This window comes from Panthera onca, chromosome A1 (genome assembly GCF_046562875.1).
Source record: "Panthera onca isolate mPanOnc1 chromosome A1, mPanOnc1 haplotype 2, whole genome shotgun sequence".
Taxonomy (NCBI): domain Eukaryota; kingdom Metazoa; phylum Chordata; class Mammalia; order Carnivora; family Felidae; genus Panthera; species Panthera onca.
In genome coordinates this window covers 102,186,718-102,213,979 of record NC_138339.1, presented here as the reverse complement: position 1 = coordinate 102,213,979, position 27,262 = coordinate 102,186,718, and the positions used below count along the sequence as shown (strand labels likewise).

The following is a 27,262-nucleotide window of genomic DNA, read 5'->3' as shown; positions in this document are numbered from 1 at the left end:
TGAAGCAAAGGAGGGGAAACACAAGTGGGTGGCAGGAAAGGGCTGGAGGGAGAAACCTCCCTCCCCCACCTGCAGAGAATGCCCACACAGGTCTAGGGAAGCTCTGGTTCCTGACCCCGCTCACCCTGTCCAGGAGTGGCCAACACAGGAAAGCAGTCAGCTTCACAGGGGGTTCCTTCAAGAAGGGGGGGAAAGGGGACATGCTGTAGAGGGATTAAAGCAGGAACCGCCCCTCAGATGGACGGAGAATATCATCTGGACCCAATAAGACATGCAGTGACAGAGAAGGGAAACTTCCATTTCAAACAGAAGGCTCTAACAATATCTGAGGGTGTGATTTCCCTCTCCTTCCCCCTCAGCTCTCTCTCTTCACGATGGGGATGGCACGTGCCAGTACATTAAACTACCCAATCCTCATCAAGATTCCTTCTCATTCTAGAAGTGGAGAAGGGAAACAATGTGGGGAGAGGATGGGAAGAAGGGGGAAAAGCCTGGGAAGCCCAAGCATTTCTAAATAATACCAGTCAATGCCTTGAGTTTTACAAATCTCCAACTCACACATTTTCTCAGCTGATAAAATAGCAATTCAACCAAATGAATCTGATGCGGACATTTTAATGACGATGCTCAAAATCCCTGAGCTCCATGGTACTTAGGAACAAAGAAACACTTCAGATGACTGTGCTCACAGTTATTCCTTGGCCCAAACAAGCATTTCTAAGGTCGTCAGAGGACTAACCTTGGAGTCTCTTTCATCCTGCCTCAGAGACCTGTCCTCAAATTACACTTGAAGTCCAAGTGTCAGGAAGGCGGAGGGGGGTGGGGGAGTGCAGTGTGAGAAGGGAGGGGGCAGTGCTAGAAGACTCTGTGACTCCTTTCTGTGTTTCACTCATTGGCTTGTAAGGAGAAGAGTATTATACTCAATTGCCTCTTTCTGGAATGGGAACTTTCCACATCACCTTCATCCTTTAACAACCTCATTTCCCAATGGGCCTTCCACCCTCAGACTTCCTCTACTGGCTCCCTCCACCCCTGCACACTGATTCCACAGTGAGACCAATAGGACAGGCTTCTCAGGGACCAGCTAAAGGCTGGCGTGGTACAAAGAACAGAGCAGCAGATGGGCCTGGGGTTAGCCAAAGACCTACTCTGAGCCTCAGTGACCCCACTGGTGAAACATAGTAGGAAGTTTCCTGGAGACTCTCTCCCCTTGGGCATTTGTACAACCCTCAGAGTCCTCCCTGTCTGCATTCCTCCCAGGGCCCACTGCCCACCTTGCATTTGAAAGGCTTCACGTCAGAATGAACGATCATGTGTGCCTTGAGGGTCTGTTTCTGCACAAAACTCTTGTAGCACAGGTGACACTGGTAGGCGCGGATGTTGGTATGAATCAGCACGTGTCTCTTCATGTTGGCCAACAGAGTGAACTCCCGCCCGCAAATCCCACATTTGTGTTCCTTCACACCCTAGAGGGAAGCAGATTCAAAAATACTGTGGTTAGCAGGTAACAGGCTTTCATCAGAATTGTAGTCTTCATTCTTCTGTTTGCCACACAAATCCATGAAGAGCCTGGTGACCGATGTTGAGTTCCAAATGGTGTGGCTTTAGCCTTGTTAAATGCTGTTTTCTTGAAAGGTGTTGATTACGTAATCTTTTTTTGTCTTCTGAAAACCATTAACTAAGCCAGAACTTTATTTTTTTTTAATTTTTTTTAACGTTTATTTATTTTTGAGACAGAGAGAGACAGAGCATGAACAGGGGAGGGGCAGAGAGAGAGGGAGACACAGAATCTGAAACAGGCTCCGGGCTCTGAGCTGTCAGCACAGAGCCCGACGCAGGGCTCGAACTCACGGACTGTGAGATCATGACCTGAGCCGAAGTCGGACGCTTAACCGACCAAGCCACCCAGGCGCCCCTAAGCCAGAACTTTACAGGAAAAGAATGCTACTGCTTTTGTTGTTCCTGATGCTACATGGGTTAATTCTACAATAACAGTTTTGGGGATTAAAAAGATTTTGGTAGGAGCACTGTGGAATGATAGGTGAAATGAGTCTATAATCTACCCTTCATGATAATGAAAAAAAATAAAACCTCCTAAAGTGATAATATCATTTCTCATATGAAAACCAATGTTTTCTTGAGTTCTCATTAATACACTTGAAAATCCCAGGAGAACAATTCATATCTACTGTTCAATAAATTATAATAGGTCACAGTGACCTGGGCTCCCATAGGTCATAGTGACCTCTATGTGATTTGGCTATGGAGCCTCTGCTCAGCTAGCTTCTGTCCTATAGAGAAATTTGGCAGTGGATATTTGAATACTTAAGCATTAATGTCCTCACTTGAAAACATTTCCAGGAACTCATAGCATGAGTAGAGTATTAGCTAGTCCCAACTAACCAGTGCTTCCCTGAAAAGGCCTTTGCAAGCTATCTTAACACAGAATGACTTTTCAGAAGGAAAACTTAGAGAACCATGGCATTAAAACTAAAATTATTATGGAATTATAACAAGTTGCTTAGTTAACAACTGTACCTAATAAAACACATATTGCCTGGTATCCATAATGACCTGGGAGAGAGGAGTTCCAAGCTTACCTCTGAGTCTCTCTGCCTATATGTCCATTTCTTTAATTTGGGACTTGATAATAAAACAGCACTCCTCAGTTTTGGTGAGCCCATGGCACCCAAGGACAAGTTCAGGTCTCTGCCCAACCATTTACTGGCTATGTAACTGTAGGCAAGTTTCATGGCCTTTCCTAGTGATGGTTCTCTCATTTGAAGATGGTGGGTCATGAGCCAGGGACTCTTTCCAGCTGGAATACTCTTGAGTCTAGATGATTGCAGAAGAGTATGGATATATACTAATGAAGAGACCTAAATTTTAAGGCCCTCCTAAGAAGATGAATTTTAAGTGTGTTGCATATTCAATCAGTGAATTTAAATTTTTGAAATTAACGAAAATTATGTTCTTGATGTTTTTTAAAAGTTACTTCAGCATTTTTCTTCTCAAGATTGCCTCTACACTCATCTATGATTCAGCTGACCTGGGACCAAGGAGAAGTATCTACTTATCACTGTTTTTGGAATTCTCTCAGAGAATTCTATGTCCACGGTAAAATTCATCTATGGGCTGGCCTAGAACTCAAGTGAATGAAAGCCCAGACACAACTCCGGGAACAAAGGAAGCCACCTTGTCACTAATAGGATCAGTGAAATCAGAGAGGGAGCCTGTAGGGGTTTTCAGGGGTGAGGGAGGGAAGGGGGTGGAGAAGAGAAAGACTTGACAGTAGTGTTTCAGAGTCAGGTGCTGAAGTCCAAGATTCTGGGTGACCACCCCATGCCTCAGCGTCTTCGTCTGCAAATCTAGAATAGTATCTGCAGGTTGCTCTTCCAGTTGTTAAAGAGGATTAAATGAGAAGTAAAGCACCTGATATACAGCAACCGTTATATAAACACTACCTCTCACTGCTGACACTATGGATTAAAATGCATTTTGTTTTCTAATTCCAGTGAGATGTTTCAGATACGAGGCTGCTTTGCCCATTTTGACTTCATTTTCTACTATCTTACAGAATTTTTATATGTTCTGAAATGCATCTTTGATTCCTTTTCCACACATGTAGGAGCCCCTGAAATCAGCAATGGTCCGCTTTGTGGGTGAATCTCAGTACAGGTTCTTTGCTGAGGGTTCCTGCACTTGGCAGGGGCCTCCTCTCTGGATGGTATCTACAGGTGCCTTTTGTGGGGCAGAAGTTGTTTGTGCACTGCCCACAAGGCAGCCACACATTTCATCTCCACTGCAGAGCCAAAAAAATGCCCCATGGTTTGTCCTAACCTATCAAATGAAACACACTATGGCCCGGTAGAGATGTTATCTCAGCTGAGCAAAGTCCTCCAGTGACCTTTCTGAATTAAAGAGTGTTTTTAGAAACTCTGGCTTGCTAGAAGTCTCTCCTGCCAAGAAAACCACTTGCGGTCAAAAGCGTGAGGGTAGTCAATGGGGCAAACCTCTCCTCTTGGAAGCTCAAAGCAGACCCAATCAGCTTAGCTGGGTAAGTTATCAGGGACACTACTGTGGCCTCGCCTTACTTCATCCTGAATGACTCCAGGGCTCTGGTTGCAAACTAGGCTGAATTTAGACATTTGTGCCTGTATATCTCCTTAAAGACCTGAGCCCAGGAAAGATAAAAACAAAGCAGACAGAGCAGGATGCTCTTTCATTCCCCCCACAAAACAAACCACAGGGCCCTACACCCACCTAGGCAGGGGCTCTACCAGGGGAAGCAGAGGCCTTGCTGGATCCAGAGCCATGTGCATATGTGAAGCACTTCTCACAGCTGAGGATGAAAACACCCCAAAATGTAGGCACTACTTCTGCAGCAAAGGACCAAGAGAATTCTCTAGAAGGTGGCTCTGATTAGCATACCCCAGGCACAGAAATGGTTGGGGTAAATAATACCTGATGGCACACGCATGCTAGGGCCCTGGATGAAGTTTCCAGAAACAGAATTTTAGGGGTGGCAGGAGGCTAAGAAGCAACAGCACAAGGACCAGCTGTTTCCTTCCGCCTTCCTCACCCTCCATTCCAAACTGCCCACATTATTTATTTCCAGGCCCTTCTTAGACTCTAGAAGGCTGGATGGCAAAGGACTTGGTTGCTGGCCCCCCAGCGTCCCCCATTTCAAGGAGAGGAAGGAGGCCAGGACTCAGGGAGAAAGCCCCTCGCCCAGGGTTACACAGCTCCTCCGCGCCCAGGTGCGGGGCGGCGAAGGTCTGCGGGCCCCGCCCCCCCAGGGCTCTGCGCCTGCTCCCCGGGCGCCCGCCCGCGGCCTGGGTTCCGGCGGTACCTTGTGGGTGAGGGAGTGCTGCTTGAGGTGGTGGGGCTGCACGAACTCCATGCCGCACTCGGAGCAGATGTAGGGCCGGATGTCCTTGTGCTTCATCATGTGGTTCTGCAGCTGGCTCGGGTACTGGAAGGTCTTGTCGCACTCGGAGCAGCTGTACTGGATGGGGCCCCGGTGAGTGGTGAGGTGCCTCTTGAGCTGGGCCAAGGTGGGGAAGTCGAGGCCGCACTCCACACAGATGTTCTCGCGCCCGCTGGCGTGCTTGGCCTCGTGGGCCTTGAGCTCGCTGGGGTAGGCAAAGCCCCGGCCGCACACGCGGCAGTTGTGCGGCTTCACCTCGCTGTGCTGCATCATGTGGCGCTTCAGGTGGCTGGTCTGCGTGAAGGCCTTGTGGCACACCTGGCACTTGTGGGGCCGCGTGCCCTGGTGGGTGAGCATGTGGGTGTGCAGGTGGCTGAGCTGCTTGAAGAGCTTCCCGCAGCGGGTGCACGCGTGAGGCTTGATCCCGCTGTGGCCCAGGATGTGGGTCACCAGGTTGTACTTGGAGGTGTAGGACTTCTCGCAGGTGGGGCACTGCCAGCGCTTCTGCGCCCCGCCCACGTCCACGTAGTAACTGTCGTCGATGCGCACGTTCACGTCCACCCGCTCCACCTTCTGCTTGGCCTCCTCGCTCTCCTGAGGCTCGGCCTTGCGCGGCAGCAGCGCTTCCGGGGGCTGCTTGGGCAGAAAGGTGTGCCGGCTGAAGGGGAAGGGGGAGACCGAGGGCATGAAGAAGGGGAACATGAGGCCCGGGGGGACCTTGGGGTAGTAGGGGTAGGGCGCGGGCAGGAACGGAGGGGGCGTCGGCTGGGGCCACACGGCGCTGGGCTTCACGGGCTCCTGCTTGACCGGCTTGCCCCCCAAGTGTTCCAGGGTGCGGTAGAACTGGAAGCCCACGTTGCACAGGTCGATCATTTGCGAGTCATACTTGGGGCGCGGGGGCTGCGGGAAGAGCAGGGAGAGGTTCGGAGGGCCGTGGTTTTTGCTCTCCTCGGAGTGGAGGGCCAGAGGGGCCTCTTCTGCAGGGTGGCTGTAGGGCATCTTGGTGGGCATGCTCTTCCGTTTCCGAGACCCTCCTCCTTCAAAGACCCCCGGGAATCCATCTAGGTGTCCTGGAGGAGGTTCATATCGAAACTGGGAAAAAGGCCCCCGGAGAGCTTCTGGGAAGGGGTGTCTTTGGGGAGCCTTCCCTCGGGAAACCACTGGCTGCAGGCAGTGGGGAAAGGAGGGGGCTCTCTTCACACCCAGATTGAAATGCACATCCTCATCTTTGATCATCTTCATTTCCTTCTGCATCCTTGGCAATTTTCCTTTAAAGAAAAAGAAACTTACTCTTTAAAAAAAAAAAAAAAAAAAGAGCCCCCTTTTTCCTTAAGGGTTTTGGCTAGATGATCAGTACTAATTTATGATGAGTGATGTTTGTTTAATACTGACCCTCCCTTATCCTAGGGCCGCTCGAGGTATCACTGTTTTTTCCCCCTTAGGAACCCATTTACTAATGCGGAAAGCTGTGGCCTCCCAGAGTGGGACCCTAGAGCTCCAGTGTAAATCCACAGCCACAGAATATCATCTGGGGGTTGGGAGGCGTGGGAAGGAACCTGAGAACTCAGCCAGCCACTGTGCCCACTTAAGATGAGGGTACCTAGGCCCAGACAGATGAAGGGCACGTTCATGCCCATCGCCCCTCAGTACAGAAGTCAGAACTGGGATGTGTTCTGTGGGTTTTTTAACCTGAGAAAGAGTGCATCTGCCAGTGGTGACTTAAATGTGTCTTTTGGATTGTTTTCTGTTTTTAGGGAACCAATTTCCCCTGCTCTCCTCTCTGTCCTCAGGGCCTTTGCTGCTGGAGGAGGCGGCGGTGGGGGGAGTATGCAAGCCCACACAGGTGAAGAGACTTTCCTGCTCGATTTGGATCTCAGATTTTCCGAATCACCCACTCCAAGCAAGGTGTGCTGCTGGGGTACATCAAGTGGATGAGATCGGTGTGATTAAGAAAAGCATACAACCCAGTGTTACAAAGTCATCTTGGTAATTTACACACTTTAATCTTCCACCTGGAGCCACCTCAGGTGAAAAATTCCAAGACTGTGAATCTCTAAAACTTAGAGACACATGTGTCTAAGTAAAGCTTGGCCTTCGAGGACTCCTGAGGCACCTGACCTTGCCTTGCTGAGCCAGTTACTGCATCCTGGTGACTCTATCAGGTATGTGTGGGAGAGCCTGTGAGCTGGAGTCTAAACCAAGGATGAGGCTTCCTTTCCCGTGTCTCCTTGTCACTTTTCTATACTCCTCATGTGGGTAGTGGTAAAAACAACCAAGTGGCTGACTTGATGTTTCCATTGAGGGCCCTTTCTACCCAAATCCTCTGAGCTTGAATGGGATTGATCCCCTTTGCTCAACAGAGGCTTTCACAGAGCCATTTGCCCTGGCCGGGTATGCAGTCTGGTCTGGGACCAACGGAGACAGGGCTGGGATAGGGTCCTGGATTAACTGAGGGCCTTGGCCCTTGGGAATGGCTGTGCTGAGCAGTTAGGGTGAGGGTCCCAGGGGTGAGAAGGCCAACAGCTGCTAGCGATTTTCTCCAGTCTTTGATGAGGCAAATGCGGTTTCTGCAAGCACCTGAGTATTCCCCAAATCACACATGTCTTGAGGTTTGAAAACTGCAGCACATTAAAGCAAAAATGGGCCTTTTTTTTTTTTATACTGGGTTACCAATTCCATACACAGATGATCTAACTGGGAGGAAAACCCTTGTGCCTTTATTATATGAATATTTGGGCATTACTTAAAAGTGTTACGTTAAATCATCAGAAAACTGAAAAGAAAATAATGTCTATTAATCTTTGCTTTGTGTTTATGTGATGGGAAGATAGTCCTGGTTTGTCCTCTTTCTGTGGACTTGGGGCTTGGGGCGAGGAGAAAGAGCTTGCTTGTTTAGCAGAAGGAAAGCCCAGACCTGTGCGTCCTATCCTTCTGCTTCCTCCTAAAATTGTTAACCAAATGCAAGGTTCTTCTACTGCTGACTCGAGGACCTGTCAGAGGTCCGGGAATGCTGCTCTGCTATCCTCAGTACCTAAGCGAGGATGGAGAGGGCAGAGGCTCTTGGGATAGTGTTCCACATTTACTAGGTCTCCGTTTGCATTTCAACAGGTTCTGATCCCTGAATTCACATGCAGTTATAAAGGGTGTGTTGGGCCCTGGTGTGAGACTTTGTTGCTCCTATAAGAATAACTGGCTTCCAGATCAGATTAATGTGTCCTATTGAAATAGAGAGGAAAAAATGGCAGCTCCTTTCTCTGGATGCCATTTTGTCTATGGTTGGTTGTATACCCTCTGTGGAGAGAAGATTCTCTTTGCAAAAAGGCTCCTTGGACTGGACCCAAATGCCAGGGTACACATGACTGTGACAGACACTGGCAGAGCCCATCTGAGTGCACACTGGTTCTGTTTTATTCTGATCTGGTTTAAAGAGCTAATGATTCCTATTTCATAGAGCTTCATAGAGCTTGATTGTAGAATGAGTTAAAAAAAAAGAGGGGGGGGGACAGACATATCAGAACATGGGCCAGAATTTAATGAATTTTTTGTGTATTTTATTGTTAAGAAGGTATTTGAAAATGTATGACTAATGATGTCTGGTATCTTTAAACCGTGTGTTATATCTTATACTAGAAAGTACTTACTTGGAAATGAGTGTTATCACTAATTATGAAACAAAAGGTATTTTGGTATATACAATTATTATTGCTTTTGTTTAATATTTGTGTTTTCAGTTGTGACATAGTATACTAATTGAGTTACTTTACTGTATTAGAATTGACATCTTTTTTTTATTTAAAAAATTTTTTTTAATGTTTATTTATTTTTGAGAGAGAGACAGAGGGTGAGTGGGGGAGGGGCAGAGGGAAAGGGAGACAGAATCCGGAGCAGCCTCCACGCTCTGAGCAAGCTGTCAGTACAGAGCCTGATGTGAGGCTTGAACTCACAAACTGCGAGATCATGACCTGAGCTGAAGTTGGACACTTAACCGACTGAGCCAACCAGGCGCCCCTAGGATTGACATTTCTAATGCAATACTAATTTCAAAAGCATATTTATTTTCAGTGTTTGCATTTTTATTTGATCACCATCGACCTTCTAAAGCAAAGAACATCGTTGAGCAGAGATGATGTGTCCTTTAACATCAACAGCAGAATTGTGTCCCCCAAATGCAGAGACTTTACATATGTGCATTGTAATTTCCTCCCTATTTTAATATGATAAAAATTTTCCCCAGTTTCTGACTTGTGTATATACACACCCCACCCCTAAAATAGTAGTGTGCCTGTTCTAGAATAAAATCATTAACTCAGGACCTTTAAAAAGGCATTGAGATCCATCCATGGACATCTTTTCCAGATCTTTAAAACAGCAGTCCCCTCTACAAAAAGGTCCTAAGGGATGCTACCAATCTCTACAGAAGTCAAGGAGAACTAGATCTGCTTCCTCTCGGCATTCTTGAGAAATAAATCAGGTGTAGCTGCTGCTAGTTATTAATATCCCTGTCTTCTGAGCACAGGGTGCTAAGGAGAAGCCCTAGGGTGTAAAAGAAAAACACAAAAAAGCAAACTCAATGGGGATGGGGAGGGTTGAACGGAAGAGCAGGGAAAGGATGTCATCCTTGGGAGGTAATCTATCTTGAAATCAATCAACTTAAAACTCCCAGTGGACTCTACAAAAATATTAACAAACTCCTAGAAAACCTCACTGTGTGCCACCCGCATGCTTCCCTCTATTTCTAAAAATAGGCCCACAGACATCCATGGCACATAGGGATTCCCATGCAGGAGGCAAGAGAGATCTGAGAGCAGCAGTAATCTTGGCCAAGGACAGAGGGTAGGGGGGCTGCGGGCCCTCTCCCGGCCAGTAACCTGTGACTTCTCCCAGAAAATTGCATGTTATAAGACAGTTCCCCACCGGAATGAGCAAGACAATATTCCAAGAAGAAGAACTGAAATTGTAAAATAGCCACCTCTAGGATAATTGGGAGCCTTGCTTTGGAGGCTCAGGGTACCTGGGTTTGAATTCTTTGTGTTAGCAGTTTTGAGAAACTGAGCAAGTTAATTTTGGGGCTTGGTTTCCTCATCCGTGGGGTTGGGATATCCTCCCCTGGGTTTTTAGAGACTTAAAACAGAGCATGTATGTGAAAGTGTGTTAAACACTAGTCAGTGTGGTGCTCGTGAGGCTAAGAAAGAGTGGACAGGAGGGGAGGACAGCTACTGGGATCAGTAGATAGACACTGACTGACAGCATCTCTCTTTTCCAAGCTGAAGCTCTTGTCCACATCTGGGTCTCTGCTTTGCAGGTCAAAACCAAGACTTGACCCATTTGCACTGAGTTGGTCTTGTCACAGCAGTGAACGTGAACCAGGCTAAAGGAGGCCATTGGGTGAGGCCAGGAAGTGTGTGTTCCCTCAGTGTGGAGATCAACCTTCTAGTTTGAGAATATTCCCCCATCTCTTCTCTGTGGATCTTTTTTCTATTGGGGAGATAGCCCTGAGCTTACATTGATAACAGATGGTGAGTGGGGACAGAAGGGATTGAGTGGTCTCCTGAGCTACTTCAGCCAGTCTGTGGGACCCTGAAGTATCGCCCCCAGTATAGATCAGAGGTCACCTTCCCCGGGACAGGAGGACCTGTTTGTCAAACCCTAAGTCTCCAATACAAGGATGGTGCTGAGTCAATACTGGCAAACTGACTCTTGAGACTCCCGCTGGAGTGTGAGGGCATGGGCTGGGTCTGTTTTGTTTACTGCTGCATTTCCAGTGTCCATCATGGACTGACAGCTAACCTCTCTGTGTCCATATGAGAGGTTCTTGTTATAACATTCCTCCAAAGTGGGATTTTTTGCAGAGCAGAGGATCAGTAAACTGCTATGGGATGAGAGAAGGAATGAAAAGTTCTTGTTTTTAAAGTCTCCACCTGGAACTTTTAAGTGTATCATTTTATCTCACTTTATTTAGACTGCAGGTGACTTTTTGAAACATCCCTAATCAGAGCATGAGCACACTCATAAACTCTCAGGTAGCTATTGTGGGAAGAACTCGATATGTACACCTTGTGTGCACTGTTGTTTATCCCCCTGAGTTTTCAAGGGCTCCTTTCTCTGAACTGTCCCTCAAATCACGACAAACCATAAACCCTGGCTATATCCAAGATGGGAAATACATGGAAAATAATGCTAGGGAGCCATCTTCAAAGTGCCACAAAGTTCTGCAAACCACTCAGAAAACAGATGCCTGAAAGTCCAACGGGAAATAGTGGATACAAAGACCCTTGGATCAAGACTGGGAAACACAGATCAAGACTAGGTAGTCACCCTGCACTCTTCTACCCAAAGGAGATGTTTGAAAAGTTAGTAGCAGTCCACTTTGTGTACTATGAGGTAAGGGTGCAGGCTTAGAATAATGAATTGCTATGGTCAGAGAATGTTCCTGACTTTCTTCCTTGTATACTCAATCACCATAGCAAATAGGCTGTAAGTCAGAAGCACATAGCTTGGGGAGGAATATATTGTGTCGATCTGTGTTAGAGGCATCTGGGACTCAAGATTTCTTCTTTAACAGGTATCATCCACAAGAGTTAGTTATTAGGAAATAGAGAATGAAAAGATGTTAAAAATAAAATCTTCTTTTGAACCATAAAGACCAATTAGAAATGCAAAGCCTAAGATGAAACTGCATTTAGTTTGGAGAAAAAAAAATGCTTCTAATAATGCCCTTTAATCAGGAATTCACCTACTGCACAAAAATATAAATATTCCCCAGATAAAATTACTGGTATTTTGTGGTTCTCATTCAAATCGAAGGTCATTCCAGTAAATGCTATCAGAAGAGTCATGGTGAGTCAGCATGCCAGAGTCAGATCTATTATCTTGACTCCATAACACTGATTTTTGTTCATCTTGAAATTCATGAAGTAATATTCTCTTGTGTTCTTTATTCCTTGAAGATTTCCACGTTTCATTGGAAAATGTTACATTTTGCTACTGGAGACACTGGCTTCCCTTTTAATTTGAGAGAGTGGCACTTTCTTATGTGGTCTGCCCTGGAGCTCTGCTCTCAACAAAGATGGAAGCAGGGAGGAGATGGGAGTTGAGGGGACATTTCAGAATAAAGAGCAGTGCTAAGAGAAACAAAGGGGTAGGGAGTTGTGGGAAGGTAACAGGAAGGCGGGATGGCAGATGCATGGACTGACAACTAACCTCTCTCTGTCCATGTGGGAGGAATGTTACAACATTCCTCCACCGTGGGATTTTATTGGATCACCTGGTTCTTTGTGAATTTTTGGTAACAAAGGGAGACTTTGAGTCTTGAAATTAAATATTCTAATGATTGAACCCCATTGTCTTAATATGTACATAGTTATATTGCTAATTTATTCACCTGCATATATTTGGCAAATAATGAGTCAATCTTATTTTGCTGTAATTGGCAGGAATAGAAGGCTCTGTGTATGCAGATGCTAGATTGGACGATATGTTCTAAAGAAGTGAATGGTCAGCAATATCACTCCCTGGATTGTAGGATTGACAAGAAAAGGTAGTTAGATACCTGGTAGCCAGACCCCAGGTAGCCCCTTCTGGATGCCCTTGTGGCCCTTATTTAATTTATAAACCTAAGTTCCTCCTATTTTGTTATAAAAAGTAATCCGTCAACCCATAGCATGAGCTGAGTCTTCTAGGGAGTCAGAAAATATTCATTGGTAATGAGACCTGTCTACATGTGAAATAGTCAATCAAACTCACATAGTTTATTTTTTTAAGTTCCTAAATATATCACCAAGACATTACATAGTTAAAGTCCAGTTTAGTTTTTCTTTTTCTTTTTTTAAATGTTTATTTTTGAGAGAGACAGAGCATGAGTGGGGAAGGGGCAGAGAGAGAGGGAGACACAGAATCCGAAGCAGGCTCCAGGCTCTGAGCTGTCAGCACAGAGCCCAACATGGGGCTTGAACCCACGAGCCTTGAGATCATGACCTGAGCTGAAGTCAGATGCCCAACCAACTGAGCCCCCAGGCACCCCTCAAATTTAGTTTTACAATGTTTAAATTGTCCATGCTAGTTTTGCATATATTACCCCCCACACACACATGTATTTTTTAAAGAGGCCTTATTAAAATAACGACAACAAAGTCTGGTACTAACTTGCATAGATTAAATAGATGTGGGGCAAATAAATAAATAAATAGATGTGGGTTTCAGTTAAGAAAGTGTTCAATGCCTAGGTCAAGTTTCTGGAAAGCAGGAATGAATATAATTACTTGAGCCCTGGGACAGCTGCTAGGGTGTTGGGGTTATCTCTGCCCTCGTGACCCATTTAAAGGAAGGAAATGAATTGGAGATGTGACTTAGCAGTTCTCTGTCCCAGCCCTCAGAGCTAATATATCTCTTGTGGATAGGGCCCTAACTAGAATGTTAAAAATTTTCTCCTACTTTCTTTTGGGGGAAATGTCTTTAGAATACATGTCAATTTTTTTTTTTTTTTTTTTTTTTTGCTTTTATGATCATAGGTCGAGTACACTTGATATACCTACTCTTAGCTAAGCAAATATACACATGAATGTTAGAAAGCTTCATTTTGTCTGTCTCTGGGGAATGACAGCATATTTGGTTAGGTAGGCCTTAGAATGGGTAGTTAATGCCAGAAAATATGACCATCTGGCATCAAAAGTGGTGAGAATTAACATGTAATAAATGAGATTAGCCATTGATGGAGAAGGAACCTATCTTCAAAGTAGAACTTGAGGCAGTATTTTTGGGAGAGGGGAGGGAAGAACTGTTTTGTACCTTGATTGTGGTGCTGGTTACACAACTATGTATTTGCCAAAACTCCTAAAACTCAAATGAATTTTACTGTATGTAATTTAAAAATAAGCTTAAAAATATTTTTTAAAAATGCCAAAAAATGCTGCTCTGCGCATTATTATAAAAAAGAGTAATGGAGGATATTTGAGAAATATTCAACAATAGTCAAGGAAACCAGATTCCATCCTCTAATCAAGTCTTATCTTTGTAATGCATCTAATAACATGCATATGGTATATGAAGAGGGGAGCTTTGTTGTAAGTATTTGATGATCTTAGTTACTGCTCTTTCCAAAGGGGAGACTCAGAATATGGCCAATATACCAGTTTTTTTTACTTTGTTTTGTTTTGTATGCTATTCAGCAAGAATATTATAGGGGCACAGACGGTGTTTTAAGTTATCCTTCAAGGTCTAATCTGTGGCCCTGATTGCATATTCAGTAAAGAATCTTCTGTAATTTCTCCAACATTTTTGAAATGTAAAGTCTACCGTCAGTGGACAAGATCAGTCTGGTCATTAGGAAATATATTTCGGGGCGCCTGGGTGGCTCAGTCGGTTGAGTGGCCGACTTCGGCTCAGGTCATGATCTCGTGGTGCGTGAGTTCAAACCCCGCGTCAGGCTCTGTGCTGACAGCTCAGAGCCTGGAGCCTGTTTCGGATTCTGTGTCTCCCTCTCTCCCTGACCCTCCCCCATTCACGCTCTCTCTCTGTCTCAAAAATAAATAAACGTTAAAAAAAAATTTAAAAAAAAGGAAATATATTTCTACCCTTTGTAAGTCAATAGATTGGTATCGACATTCGGGTCCGTAGGTAACTCTTGTGAATGAACCGTTTCTTCTAAGAGTGGTTAACTGAGTGCTCTACAGGAGGCAGAGAGAACCTCACCTACTGGCGGCTTTATGGAGACTTACAGGTGAAACTTTCCTTTCTAGCAGAGCTGGAAGAAAATTCCTCACTTCTCTGATATTTATCACATTTGTCTGATGTTTTACTCATTGACTAGTTCCTGTGCTGCTAGTCAGCTTTCTGTGTAGGTAGGTATTTTATATTTCTAACACAATCTGGTCAGAGAGTCAGAAACTTGCCTGGTACCTTATCTATTGTTGGGATCCAGCGATTGTGTGGGAATTAATCAGACAAGTCCCATGCTCTAGCTTGCTCTTCTTCCCTGATTCCAAGCAGATTTTTGATGTTACCTGAAAGAAGGAATAACTGGTTGACTTGCCCTGGCCTAAGTCCAGCCCAGGTCAACTTCACATCAATAAGCTGCCAAGAACAACTGTGGTGAGGAAGGTGGTTTAGCTAAGGTGTAGCAATGACTAGAGTTTTGCTTTTCAGAAAGCATGGTCCCCCCTTGCTTCATCCTTTTATGCCATCCTTAGCCTATGTGCACCATATTCCTTTGACCTGGAAGGTGACACTGAAATAATATGAATGAATTTGGGAGGGCTCTGGAAATGCCCATTGATCAAATGCTACAGAGGGTACGTGTCACCGTAGAGTAGAACATGCCCACATTCTACCAAACAATATCCTAGAAAGGAGGGGCATAAGAATTTCTCTCAGTTTTTCCACAATTGCAAGTTCCCCCATGATTCTCTGGGCAAATGCCCATTAGTCTCGTGGAAATGCCTATCCTAATGGGCAGAGGGGTCTTTGATTTCACCTTTTCTTTTTATTTTTATGTGGAAAAAAATCCTGCTCTATTTCCATCTTCTGATGAGTGATCGCTTTGCATCCTGGATACCAGTTTTCCCCTCACACTTTTTAGTTCAAGGTCTTCTCATTGCCCTGCTTCATGTTGATTTTTCTGTTGATTCTGCTCACTAAAAGCATTCTTGGAAAATGCAGTGTATACATTTATCACCTCATGTACTTGTACCTATAGCCTGTCTCTTGAAGGAAATACAAGAATCTGGTAATACTTGTTGCCTCTGAGGAGGAAGACTGTATAGCTGGTAGAGGTAGGGTGGGGAATCCAGCATTCGAGTTCCCAATTCAGGATGGAGCATTGCCGTCATAATCTGTAGGACGGTGCCCTGTGGGTGTAAGGTTCTCTGGGTGGAGAGGAAACTTTTAATTATATACCCTTCAACTATATTTTTGCACAATGTGACTGACTTAGCTATTCAAATACTTGCATTAATAAAATAAAAATACATATTGATTTTGAAACAGCAGACATTCAGACAAAATTAGACTTGGGATCCCCTTCTTTTTGAGTGCTGAAGAATTATTTTGAAACATTTCTTTGGACTCTTCAAGTTTTCTACCCAAGATCCCTGGTGCCCCTGGAATAGTTAACCCTGGTTTATATTTGGGCATGCATCTTTTTGACCCAGGCAAATAAAGCAACTGCAAAGACTCAGACTTGGAGAAGCCTTCTCGAAGGTGTCACTCAGCAAACTGCTTCAGGTGCTTCCTATGTGCCTGCACTGTGTGGGAGCCAAAGGATGATGTCTAATAAACCAAATGCTAACTTAAAAGTACTCACTATCTGGGAGAAGAAACTGACAGATATATGTGGAGAAAAATATTCTAGGAGCTACAGTGGAGGATCCTTGGACTGGCAGGTTGATTAGCTGATGAGAGAACAAGAAGCCGAATGACATTTTCTTTCAAGGGATGCCTGGGCGGCTCAGTTGGTTAAGTGTCCAACTCTTGATTCTGGCTCAGGTCATGATCTCAAGGTTTGTGGGATTGAGCCCTGCATCAGGCTCTGCACTGACAGTACACAGATTCTTTCTCCTGCTGTCTCTTGCCCCTGCCCTGCTCACTCTGTCTCCATCTCCATCTCTCTCTCTTTCTCTCTCTCTCTCTCAAAATAAATAAAATTTATTCTTATTTATTTATTTTTTAAATGTTTATTTTTGAGAGAGAGAGCCCATGAGTGGGGGTGGGGCAGAGAGAGAGTAGGGGACAGAGGATCCAAAGTGGGCTCTGCACTGACAGCAGTGAGCCCGATATGGGACTTGAACTCACAAACCGCGAGATCATGCCCTGAGCCGCAGTTGGATGCTCAACTGATGGAGCCACCCAGATGCTCCAATCTTAAAAAATATTTTCTTTCAAGGGAAACCCTCTTATACTGTTGGTGGCAATGCAAACTGGTGCAGCCACTCTGGAAAACAGTATAGAGGTTCCTCAAAAAGTTAAAAGTAGAACTACCCTACGACCCAGCAGTTGCACTGGTAAATACTCGATATTTACCCAAAGGATACAAAAATACCAATGAAAAAAACATCGGCACATGCACCCCGATGTTTATAGCAGCATTATCAACTATAGCCAAATTATGGAAAAAGCCCAAATGTCTGATGATTGATGAATGGATAAAGAAGATATGGTGTGTGTACACATACACACACACACACACACACACAATGGAATATTAGCCATAAAAAAGAATGAAATATTGCCATTTGCAATGATGTGGTTGGAGCTAAAGTGTATTTTCCTAAGCGAAATTAGTCAGTTGGATGAAGACAAATACCATATGAATTCACTCATATTAGGAGTTAAAGAAATGAAGCAGATGAATATAGACGAAGGGGAAAAAAGAGGGAGGCAAACCATAAGAGACTCTTAACTAGAAAGAACAGACTTGAGGGTTGCTGGAGGAGAAGTGGGTGGGGGATGGGCCAAATGGGTGATGGGTATTAAGGAGGGCGCTTGTGATGAGCATTGGGTGTTCTGATGTAAGTGATGAATCACTAAATTCTACTTTTGAAACTAATGTTACAGTGTATGTCAATTAGCTAGAATTTAAGTAAAAACTTTAAAAAATATTTTCTTTGAAGATATTTCTCTATTTCCTTTTTTATCATTAAAACTTCAATTAGAGTAACATGAAACAGATGAAGGAGTATCTGTGGATGTGAGGAAAACCTTCCCTCTCCCCAACCAGTGCCCCAGCCTTCCCTATCATGTATCCTGCAGAGCAGATGAAGACTTTGGTGACTTGAAAAGTGGGCTGACCTTTAATTAGCTGCACCAAGAAAAGCAGGTGTATATAAGACAAAAATAAATTACATTCAACCTTGGAAGTTCAGATAAAGATGAGTTTGATGTGAAGATTCACAGTAATTACAGAGTCACACACTGCAAATACGACTAATCCAGTTTCTCCATTCCGCCCATCCCTGAGTTTTTCCTTGGCTCCTTCCCCAGTGCTGAGAAGCAACTTTGGGATGCTAAGGGTGAGACCCTTCGATTTGGGGCAATGTCAGGTCCTCCCCCGGTAATTACTGTGTAATTAAGTTGTGTAAAAGCTTCCAGGGTAAAAGTCAAATCCTATTTATGCCACTGCAGAATCATAAAATGTCAAAGCACAGGCATGCTCCAGCCCTCAGAGAGAATTAGTGCCTTCTTCCTCTCAACTCCCCTGGTTTGTGCCTCCAGTGACCTGCTTCCCCACAACACTGTCATCCCCTTGTAGTCCAGACTAATTCCTAAACTTTTCTGAGTCTTCACTGCTTTGTGAAATTACTGGGACTTATTAACATATTTAAGTGATAAAATTTCAAATTGTAATAGTTTTCTAGTCGTAAAATGATCTTGTTCTCTTTGTTAGCACAAACAAGTAGATAAAACCACAGAGAAGTCGTGGAATTCTTTCCTTGTACTCTTTCCCTTCTACCTCCCTTCTAACAAATAGGCAGAACGCTTTGTTACTGTTTAGAATTAGTCATCAAAAGAAACAATTTGTTTTCAGATCTGGTTCATCTTGCTTTTTAATCACAAATGTATTTTATATTCTAATGTGTTCTAATAATCTGTTATGTGTTGTCATTTAGAGAGTCGTCCTGGAGAGCAATACTTATTTACATTCCCAGGAAGGAGTACATTCATATTAGAATCCATAACTTTGATTATAACTCATTTCTTTTGCATACCTTGGGTGCTTATTACTTTAAAATGTAATAATACTCCAGGATTTGTAATTGCCTCAATATATCTCTTTCTAGCATTTTTCTTTGTTAATTTCTCCATTTAATAAGTTTTCTCCCATACACCCTAAATGCTAACTTTATGTAAAAAAAATAAGGAAGAAAGGGAGGAAGTGAAGGAAGGAGGGAGGGAGGAAACCAAGAAGTCACCCTGCCAACACCTTGCACATGGACCATGCATTTTGGGGTGATTATTAGAAAATCTTGTTCACTATTCCTTAGAAATGACTCTTAGCTTCTTTGTTTCCGTTCCTAGATCTAGGACTGTAGTTCAAGTGCCCACTTTACTCCTAGGTTACTTTCAACAGTTTCCATCCAATCTTTCAGACCTTTTTTCTCCATCTTTAAAAATTTCTTGAATACCAATGTCACATCCATCTTCTAAAAAGTCATCACTTTTTCTGAGACAACCCTGTTCAGGAACCTTACAACAGTAGAATATAGATACTGCTATACATAGTGTGTAGAATTTGCTAATTGCTATTTCAATATTCATTCCTCCTCCTTCCTTTAGAAAGGGTTTCTAAAGGAAATACAGGTTTTTGCTTGTGTTGACAATGTGCCCAGCCAAAACACTAGTCTTGTCAGACTAACCCCTTCAGTTAGGGGTTGCCTTGTACCACAGTTCTGACCAGTGAGATATAAGCAGCCAGCTGCTAGGGATTTCAGAGAAACCCTTTTGCATTTCTAATGTGGAAACCACTTGCTTTATCTTTTCCTTTTTTTCTTTTTTCTGCCTGGAATGTGGATAGGAGACTGGAAGTACAATAGTCATATTGCAACCATGGAGCAACCAGGTTAATGACAATGCTTTCCACAGAGTGTAGTAGAGGGGAAGAGGGAAATTTTCAGTATGAAACTCATACTCTCTTGTTGGCTATCTTGTTATTAGATAAAATGAATCCTTTACTTGGTTAAGAAAATGTATTCAGAGTTCTATGGCTTATAACTAAACACAGTCCCCACCTGACGCACAGAGCAATGTAAACTCTTCTCCCTGACTCTCAGGTCCTTTAGAACAGATCCAACGCAATTCCGCTTCTCACTAAAATCGTCTCAACCCCAGTGAGACCAGGCTTTCACTATTCTGTACATGGAGCAAACTGATTTCTACCTTTCTGTCTTTGTTTAGACTGATCTGCCATGCAGGAATATTCTTTCCATTGATCCATTCCATCCTTCCAGGCTGAAGTTAAGTTCAGCTTCTTCCTGGAAACCTTTCCACCCTACTCTTATGCCCAGTTACTTTCCCCTTCTTTCACATCCTATTGTATCGCCCCGCTCAATCCTGAGTTAAATACAGGTTTTTTTCTTTGCTTATTGCACTCTGGTTCTTTCATGCTTAGGTTTTGTTTACCCATAAGCTCCCTTCGGCCTGGATCCGTACTCTTCTGTCTGCCATTGTGCCTTGCATGGTAGTGATTGCCATGAAATTACTTAATACAGAGCTCTTACCTGGTTGGGATTCTTACTATGCACTGCTGTATCTACTTTTTAAAGAAATTTTTTTTTCAATTTTTTAATGTTTATTCATTTTTGAGAGAAAGAGACACAGAGTGCAAGTGAGGGAGGGGCAGAGAGAGGGAGACACAGAATCCAAAGCAGGCTCCAGGCTCTGAGCTGTCAGCACAGAGCCTACCCGGAGCTCAAACTCACAAACTGTGAGATCATGACCTGAGGCGAAGTCAGACACTTAACCAACTGAGCCACGCAGGCACTCCTGTGTCTGGTTTTTAAAACACGTTTGTCTATGGCTTTAAGAGGACATGTGAATTTAGGCTGTATTTCTGTCTAGTAAGTTAGTATTCCCATAGGCTGCCAATTCAGAATCAGTATGAATTTGCCAGTTGGAGAAAGTTGCAGCAGCAAACATTGTCATTGTGGATTGTTGCTGTGATCATTGTGTTGAAGTCACACATTATTGATAGAGCATTTGCGGGCATTGGAGATCACTCTCCAGGCCTTTAAATCTAGGTTTCAGCATCAGGAGGATGTGAGATGAGGACTCTTGGAGCCCATTTCTCCCTGCCTCACGAGGACTACAAAGGCGAGTTAAAACACTCCGTTTGGGTGAAGGGCCACAGATCTGCTCTCGAGCTCCTCTGTTGAGCTGGGCTGCCACAGTGGGTGAAGCCAGCCCAATACTCTACTTAGAGGGTGGCATTCCTGGTCTTCCACTGAATGCAAAGAAAGAAAGGAGGGGGAAGAGGGGAAAACAGCATCTTTGATTAAGTCTTTGGGGATTTAGTTACTCTTCTATGAATTGGAAATAATCACTGGACTTATGTCATGGACAGTTTTGTATTCTTCCTTGGACACTTCAACTGTGAAAAACAAAAAGGACATCAGCACAGGGAGGGGGTTCCAAATTCAGAACTGAAGTTCATTGTAATTTCTCACTTTTCTATTTTAATTTTTCTTCAATGAGATATCACCACATTAATATACTGGCTTTCTTTCTGTCTGAAACATACACATATATGCATGCATACACCCACAAGCCATGCAAAGCTATATTTTATACAAGTTGTTAAATTTTGTGTGTTATATTAACAAATATAGCCATTATGGAAATATGTATGGAGGTTCCTCAAGAAATTAAAAATAGAACTACCATATGATCAGCAATTCCACTTCTGAGTATATACCCAAAGGAAAAAAAAACATTATCTTGAAGAGTAACTACACTCCCATGTTTACTGCAGCATAATTCACAATAGTCAAGAGGTGGAAACAACCCAAGTGTCTGTCAATGGATGAATGAATCAAGAACATATATACAGTAGAATATTATTCAGCCTTAAAAAAGAAGGAATCCTGGCATTTGTGACAACATAAATGCACCTTGAGTGCATTATGCTAAGTGAAATAAGATAAATACTGCATGATATCATTCGCATGTGGAAATCTAAAGAAAAAAAATTGAACTCATACAAACAGAGAGTGAAGAAGTGGTTGCCAGGGGCTGGGGTGTAGGGGAAATAGAGGGAGCCTGATAAAAGTGTATAAACTTTCAGTTATGAGATGAAAAATCTGAGCATCTAATGTAAAACATGGTGGCTGTACCTGATAACACTGTACTGTGTATTTCAAATTTTCTAAAAGAGTAAAACTTAAATGTACTCACCAAAAAAAGAGGGGGGGGCATAAATATGTGGGGTAATGCATGTGTTAGTTAACTAGTTGGGGAGAATCCTTTCACAATGTATATGTGCATCCAGTCATCACATTGTTTAAATATTTTAGAATTTTGTTTGCCAATTTTACCTCAGTAAAGCCAGAAAAAAATGGGGAATTCTCTTCAAAGATAAAGTCCTCCTAATCCCTTAAAACATTGGCATGAGTGTGTATTATACAATAACAATCCCTAGTATAAGAAATTGCAATGGCTTTGTTATTTGGTGTATTAATCTCTATTTTAAAAAATTTTAATTAGCAAAACAAGCAAATAAAAATGATAGGGAACATGAAATAATTGTCTTTTGGGACAGACCTTGGGGAAGATGCCCACAGGACCCATTCATAAATGTCTGTGAGTTACTTTGGGGGCACTCTGAGGAGTCTCAGTGTTGTTTAGTAAAAACCTACCAGGCAGTCTTGACAGAAAAGAACAGAGTCAAAGCTTATGAGCAGCAACACTGGGGCTTGCAGGACTCACACGATTCCTTGAGGCCTCAAGGGCTCAGGAGTGACCTCCAGGCTGCCTCCATAAATTGATCTCTGATGTGTCTGTTGCTCACCTCAGGCAAGGCCCATGGGGGTGAGGAAAGAAGGGACTCTTCTGAAAAGATATATAAGATGCAGTGCCTTTCTTTTGGGAGCTTGCCACCTAGTTGAGGAAACAAGCTAGAGTCGGCAGGATCACAGATTGTCTGAGTTGGAGGGACGTAAAAAGTCTAAAACATAAGCCACATTGTAAGTTTCTTAACCATTCAGCGTTCTTGGTTTCCACATTTATGAAATGGGCTGATGTTGCCTACCTTAGTAGTGAATTGAATGAGATCACGTATCTTGTAGAGAGCCTGCCAATAATAAGTGTAGTTCAATCTGCTTTTAGTATTATCATTACTATAAAGTCAGCAAGTTGTGTTCAATAAGTGATGCTGATAATAGGATATCACTTCAAAGTGGAGCCATGAATTAATAGAGGGTGGAAGGGGAAAGAAGGAGGGGGAATGCTGTCAGTAAGTAACTGAGGAGAAGGTATGCCCTGTGAGGCTGCTTCTGGTTATAGTAATGGACCTGGGCTATCCAGAGAGTGTCTCCATTGGTGAGTCAGTCTATAAAAACTGGGCTCAGGGGACACAGTGGCACCACTTGTCCTGAACAAGAAGAAGGCATGTAACCACAGCCCCGTCCCTAGCCCTGAGTGCCAACAGAGCTTAATACAAGCAAAGAAGTAAAGTATGACCCCACAGTGATGGTGCCTGCATCATTTAAAGTTACATGATCTCCCATCCTCCAGCTTTTCACAGCCCCAAGCTTTATTTTCCAGTGTACTATCAGAAAAAAATCTTTGCCATTCATTTATTTATTCTCTGTTTTGCTCCACTGGACCATAAACTCCATGAGACTAGGTCCTTGCCTATTCTATTCACTGTTGTACCCACCTAGAAGAGTACCCTGCCCATAGTAGGTTAGCACGTTGGAATCACTTGGGAACTTTTAAATGTACAATACCCACCCACTCCCAACACCTAAAAACAATGCCATGCCTAGACCCCTCCCCAGATCTAAATTACACCAGGATCTCTGGAGGTGGGGGCCCAGCATTGGTGTATTTCAAGAGCTCTGTAGGTGATTCTTACAGCCACCCAAGATTAAGAATTACTTGAGGGAGGTTTGCGATAAAGCTCTGTTGAGTATAAATGAAAGAATGTATACAATAAGGGAAAGGTGAGTGGGCGTAGGGTGGTAGAGGAAGGATTCTGATGGAAGAAGCCCTGTGACATCCTCTTTCTGCCACATAACGAGGCTACTAGAAATGGGTCTATGGGTAATAAGATTCTTCTCTAGACAAGGCTGAGTTGATGAGGCATAACCCATGCAATGGCCATTTTGGAGTCCACGTAATCCACAAAGGGAAGCATCCTGAGCACGTCATGCTGTACCTGGTGGTGGTGGGGTACCACCAGTGCACCATTTGAGTACATATGAGTTTTAGACTAGAGAATCTTCCCCACCACTTTTTTTCCTCCCAAGCCCCAACCTACCCCCAAGGTCCTGCCTTGCTACCTGCTAAGAACCTGGGCTGCAGATATGGTCCCCACTAAGGGATGGCTCTTCTTGGCTCTGCTAACCTGCAAAGCTTGACAATGAGGAAGGAGCTCAAGAAGGTTTTCTCCCTGCATGACTATGATACTTCTGAAAGGTTGAGCTGTGGGATTTTTTTTTTCTCACTTCTCTCTTGGAAATCACCTCCATATGCTGATTGGACTGTAGGATAAGACTTCTTCTTTACATTGAGAAATCATTTCCCATTATATTTAGGAAGCAAAGTGGAGCTGCTGTTTTTTCAGCTTCCCTAGTGACTTTTAATGCCATTTGTCAAGTTTGGTTGTCTTTGAAAAAAAATATTTTTTTGTTTTTGTACAATAAATGACTAAGTGCAGAGTCTTCCCTTGTACTTTGATTGGGAGTTCACACCTTTTAGAATATCCAGCTCATATTTTTAGAAAGAAACAGCTGATACTATTGACATTTAATTCCATTAAAATGCCTCATCCAATTTCCCCTGCCCCATATAGGATACACAGGTTATTGGAAAATATTCAATGACACTAATCCAAATGTCTGTATTAAGTGTGGAGGAAAGGTAGAGTAATGCTTTTAATATCCCAGAAGCTGAGCTAATGACATCGAAATGGCTGATGTTTAGAAAGCCATTGTGGCAGGAAAAGGTGACTATTTTAGGTGCTGTTGATATCTGCAGTGGGTGGGGGGGGGGTGGTCTTTGAAACTGGGGTTGAACAAGCAGGTTTTTATTCCTGGGTCATTGTGAGTTTTACACAAAGGGCTTTGCTATAAATCAATGCTACCAATAGTAAAATAATGGCTATAATTAACTGAGGATTCACCACATGCAAGGTTTTTAACGTGGATTATCTTGTTCAATTACTACTATTATCCCACAGATAGGGAATCCCACAGAGGCATTATAAGTATAAATTATTTGTCTAAGGTCACATAGCCTGAAAGTAGCAGCTCTTAGCCAGGTGTTGGTAAACTTTTACTGTAAGAGTCAGAGAGTAAATATTTTTGGCTTTGTGAGGCCTACAGTCTCTGTTGCAACTATTCAACCTGCTATTATTGTAAAGAAAGCAGCCATAGTAGCCATGTAAACAAATGGGAGTGGCTGTGTTCCAATAAAACTTTATATACAAAAACAGGTGGTGGGGTGGATTTGGCCTCAGGGCTGTCGTTTGCTAACTCCTACTCTTAGCCATGACACTAAGCTCTCTTCTGAGGCCTGTTGCGGGATTCTTCTGTTCTAATAACCCTCTTTCAAGATCTTTTACATTTACATATGGGCTATTGCAAACACTAATCAAGCCTACTTACACAAAGCCCTACTGGGCAAATAATTGAATTTTTTGATGAATCCTAATCCTCATTGCCAGCAGCACTCTAAATGTTATGATAGGAAAGGGCTTTTAGATGAGTGGGATTATAAACCACACAAGGACTCTTCAGAGGAAAGCTTCCAAGTGCATCTTAGCTCTCCAGAGTTTGTGAGCTGGCAGAGTAGAAGAGGAGTTAGGTTTTCGCAGCACCCACTCTGCGCCAGGCACTGTGCAGGGCTCTGCATGCTCTTCCAGTTCTCGAGAGTGTCTTTATGTACTACTCCTTCCATGCAAGTTTCAAGGTGGCACTCAAAAATATACAATACCAACAAGATAAGAGAACTAAAGAAGTTGGGGCATTCCATAACTTAATCCTCACATCAATCCTGCGAGACCATTATTCCTTATAGATGAGAAATAGAAGCTCAGAGGAGAAGTTACTTGCCTGAGGCCAAAGAACAAATAAGTGGCTGAGTTGACATTTCATCCCAGATGTGACCACTTTCTTTGCCTGTACACCTTCTGTTAGGTCACGCTGCCCGCTTCACAGTAGACTGTACCCCTCGCCTTGCTTCGAAACTCAATCACAGACTCACTTAAGTTTGGAAAGTCAGTTAAATTTGATATTGTATTTACTCCTTTCTCTAGAAAGGGTATTTTCTCTAGAAAATAGAAATATTTTCTCTAGAAATAGAAAGGGTATTTTCTCTAGAAAACAGAAATATTTTCTCTAGAAAATAGAAAATATTTTCTCTAGAAAATAGAAAATATTTTCTCTAGAAAATAGAAAATATTTTCTCTAGAAAATAGAAAATATTTTCTCTAGAAAATAGAAAATATTTTCTCTAGAAAATAGAAAATATTTTCTCTAGAAAATAGAAAATATTTTCTCTAGAAAATACCCTTTCTAGAGAAAGGTATACCGCTTCTCTGATATACCCCACGTGCTTCACAGAGTTGCTGTAATAATCAAACATGGTACTGCAGGTGAAGGAAGGATCCTTGCAAAGGGTGAAACACACTGTAGATGTGTAGTAGTGTTATCTATCAGGGAACTGGTTGTAGTTCTGGTGAGGCAGGCCCCTTCCCCTCCTTACCACACTGCTGACCACTGAAAGTATTCCCCTGCACCCAGGGGACCCTGGCCACTGAATCATTCAGATTGCCCAGGTCTGGGAAGGAATTGGTCCCCAAAAATCCCCTGAAATCAACCCAAAGTCCAGGAACTTGGAAAAGGTTATAGAATAGTCATCCAATTTCTAATCACATAAGTGACTCTTATAAGCACACATATTAAGTGTCATTGCTGTGCCTCCCCACACTGTATTCATCCTATTTCTATTCCTCTAGTTTCAGAATGGACTTTTTACCCTCAAGATGAGTGTAAATTCAACCAGATCTTCCAGACTGATCCCCTGCCCAGTTGTTTCAACAACGTGGTAGGGAGCAGTGGTACCTGCTTCATTCAAAGCCTGGAGCTCCACCTCACTGGGCGGAGGCTTGCATGTGTCTTTGCCCTGAACTTGTGACTATTTATTTATTTATTTATGGTTATTTATGTATTTTGAGAGAGTCAGACAGTGAGCATGAGTGGGGGAGGGACAGAGAGAAAGGTGAGAGAGAATCCCAAGCAGGCTCCACACTGTCTGCGTGAGCTGGATGTGGGGCTCCATCCAATGAACCATGAGGTCACGACCTGAGCTGAAACCAAGAGTGGGATACTCAACCGACTGAGCCACCCAGGTGCCCCAAACCTGTGACCTTTTAAAACTCTTGGCTAAAAAAACTTGAAAAGTTTGAAAATAATTTGATTATACAAGGAGAAAAATTCCTGTATGTCAAAAATCATGTAAAATTCAAAAAGAAATGGCAGACTGGAAAAATAATTGCAACATATGACAGAGAAACAATATTACCTCGTATCGAAGAACTTCTACAAATCAGTCACAAATGTGACTACTTAAAGTGGAAAACTGGGCAAAAGCCATCAAAAGGGAATGCACATGAATAGTTCTAAA

The 27,262-nt window shown here is 43.2% G+C and overlaps 1 protein-coding gene across 5 annotated transcripts in view; it reads right to left on the bottom strand.

Annotated features, from left to right (window-relative positions):
• ZNF366 (zinc finger protein 366) overlaps positions 1-27,262 on the bottom strand; it is a 72,982-nt gene that overhangs the window by 16,273 nt on the left and 29,447 nt on the right. For 3 of the 5 annotated variants that reach the window (XM_060635571.3, XM_060635572.3, XM_060635575.3), the window contains exons 2-3: positions 4,853-6,198; positions 1,275-1,466 (exon numbers count right to left, since the gene is read on the bottom strand). In XM_060635571.3, the coding sequence (XP_060491554.3) occupies positions 1,275-1,466; positions 4,853-6,184 (1,524 nt within the window). In that variant the 5' untranslated portion in view covers positions 6,185-6,198. Of the gene's footprint in view, positions 1-1,274; positions 1,467-4,852; positions 6,199-14,824; positions 14,929-27,262 lie in introns of all 5 variants that reach the window. The other 2 variants (XM_060635573.3, XM_060635574.3) reach the window with 1 other exon arrangement.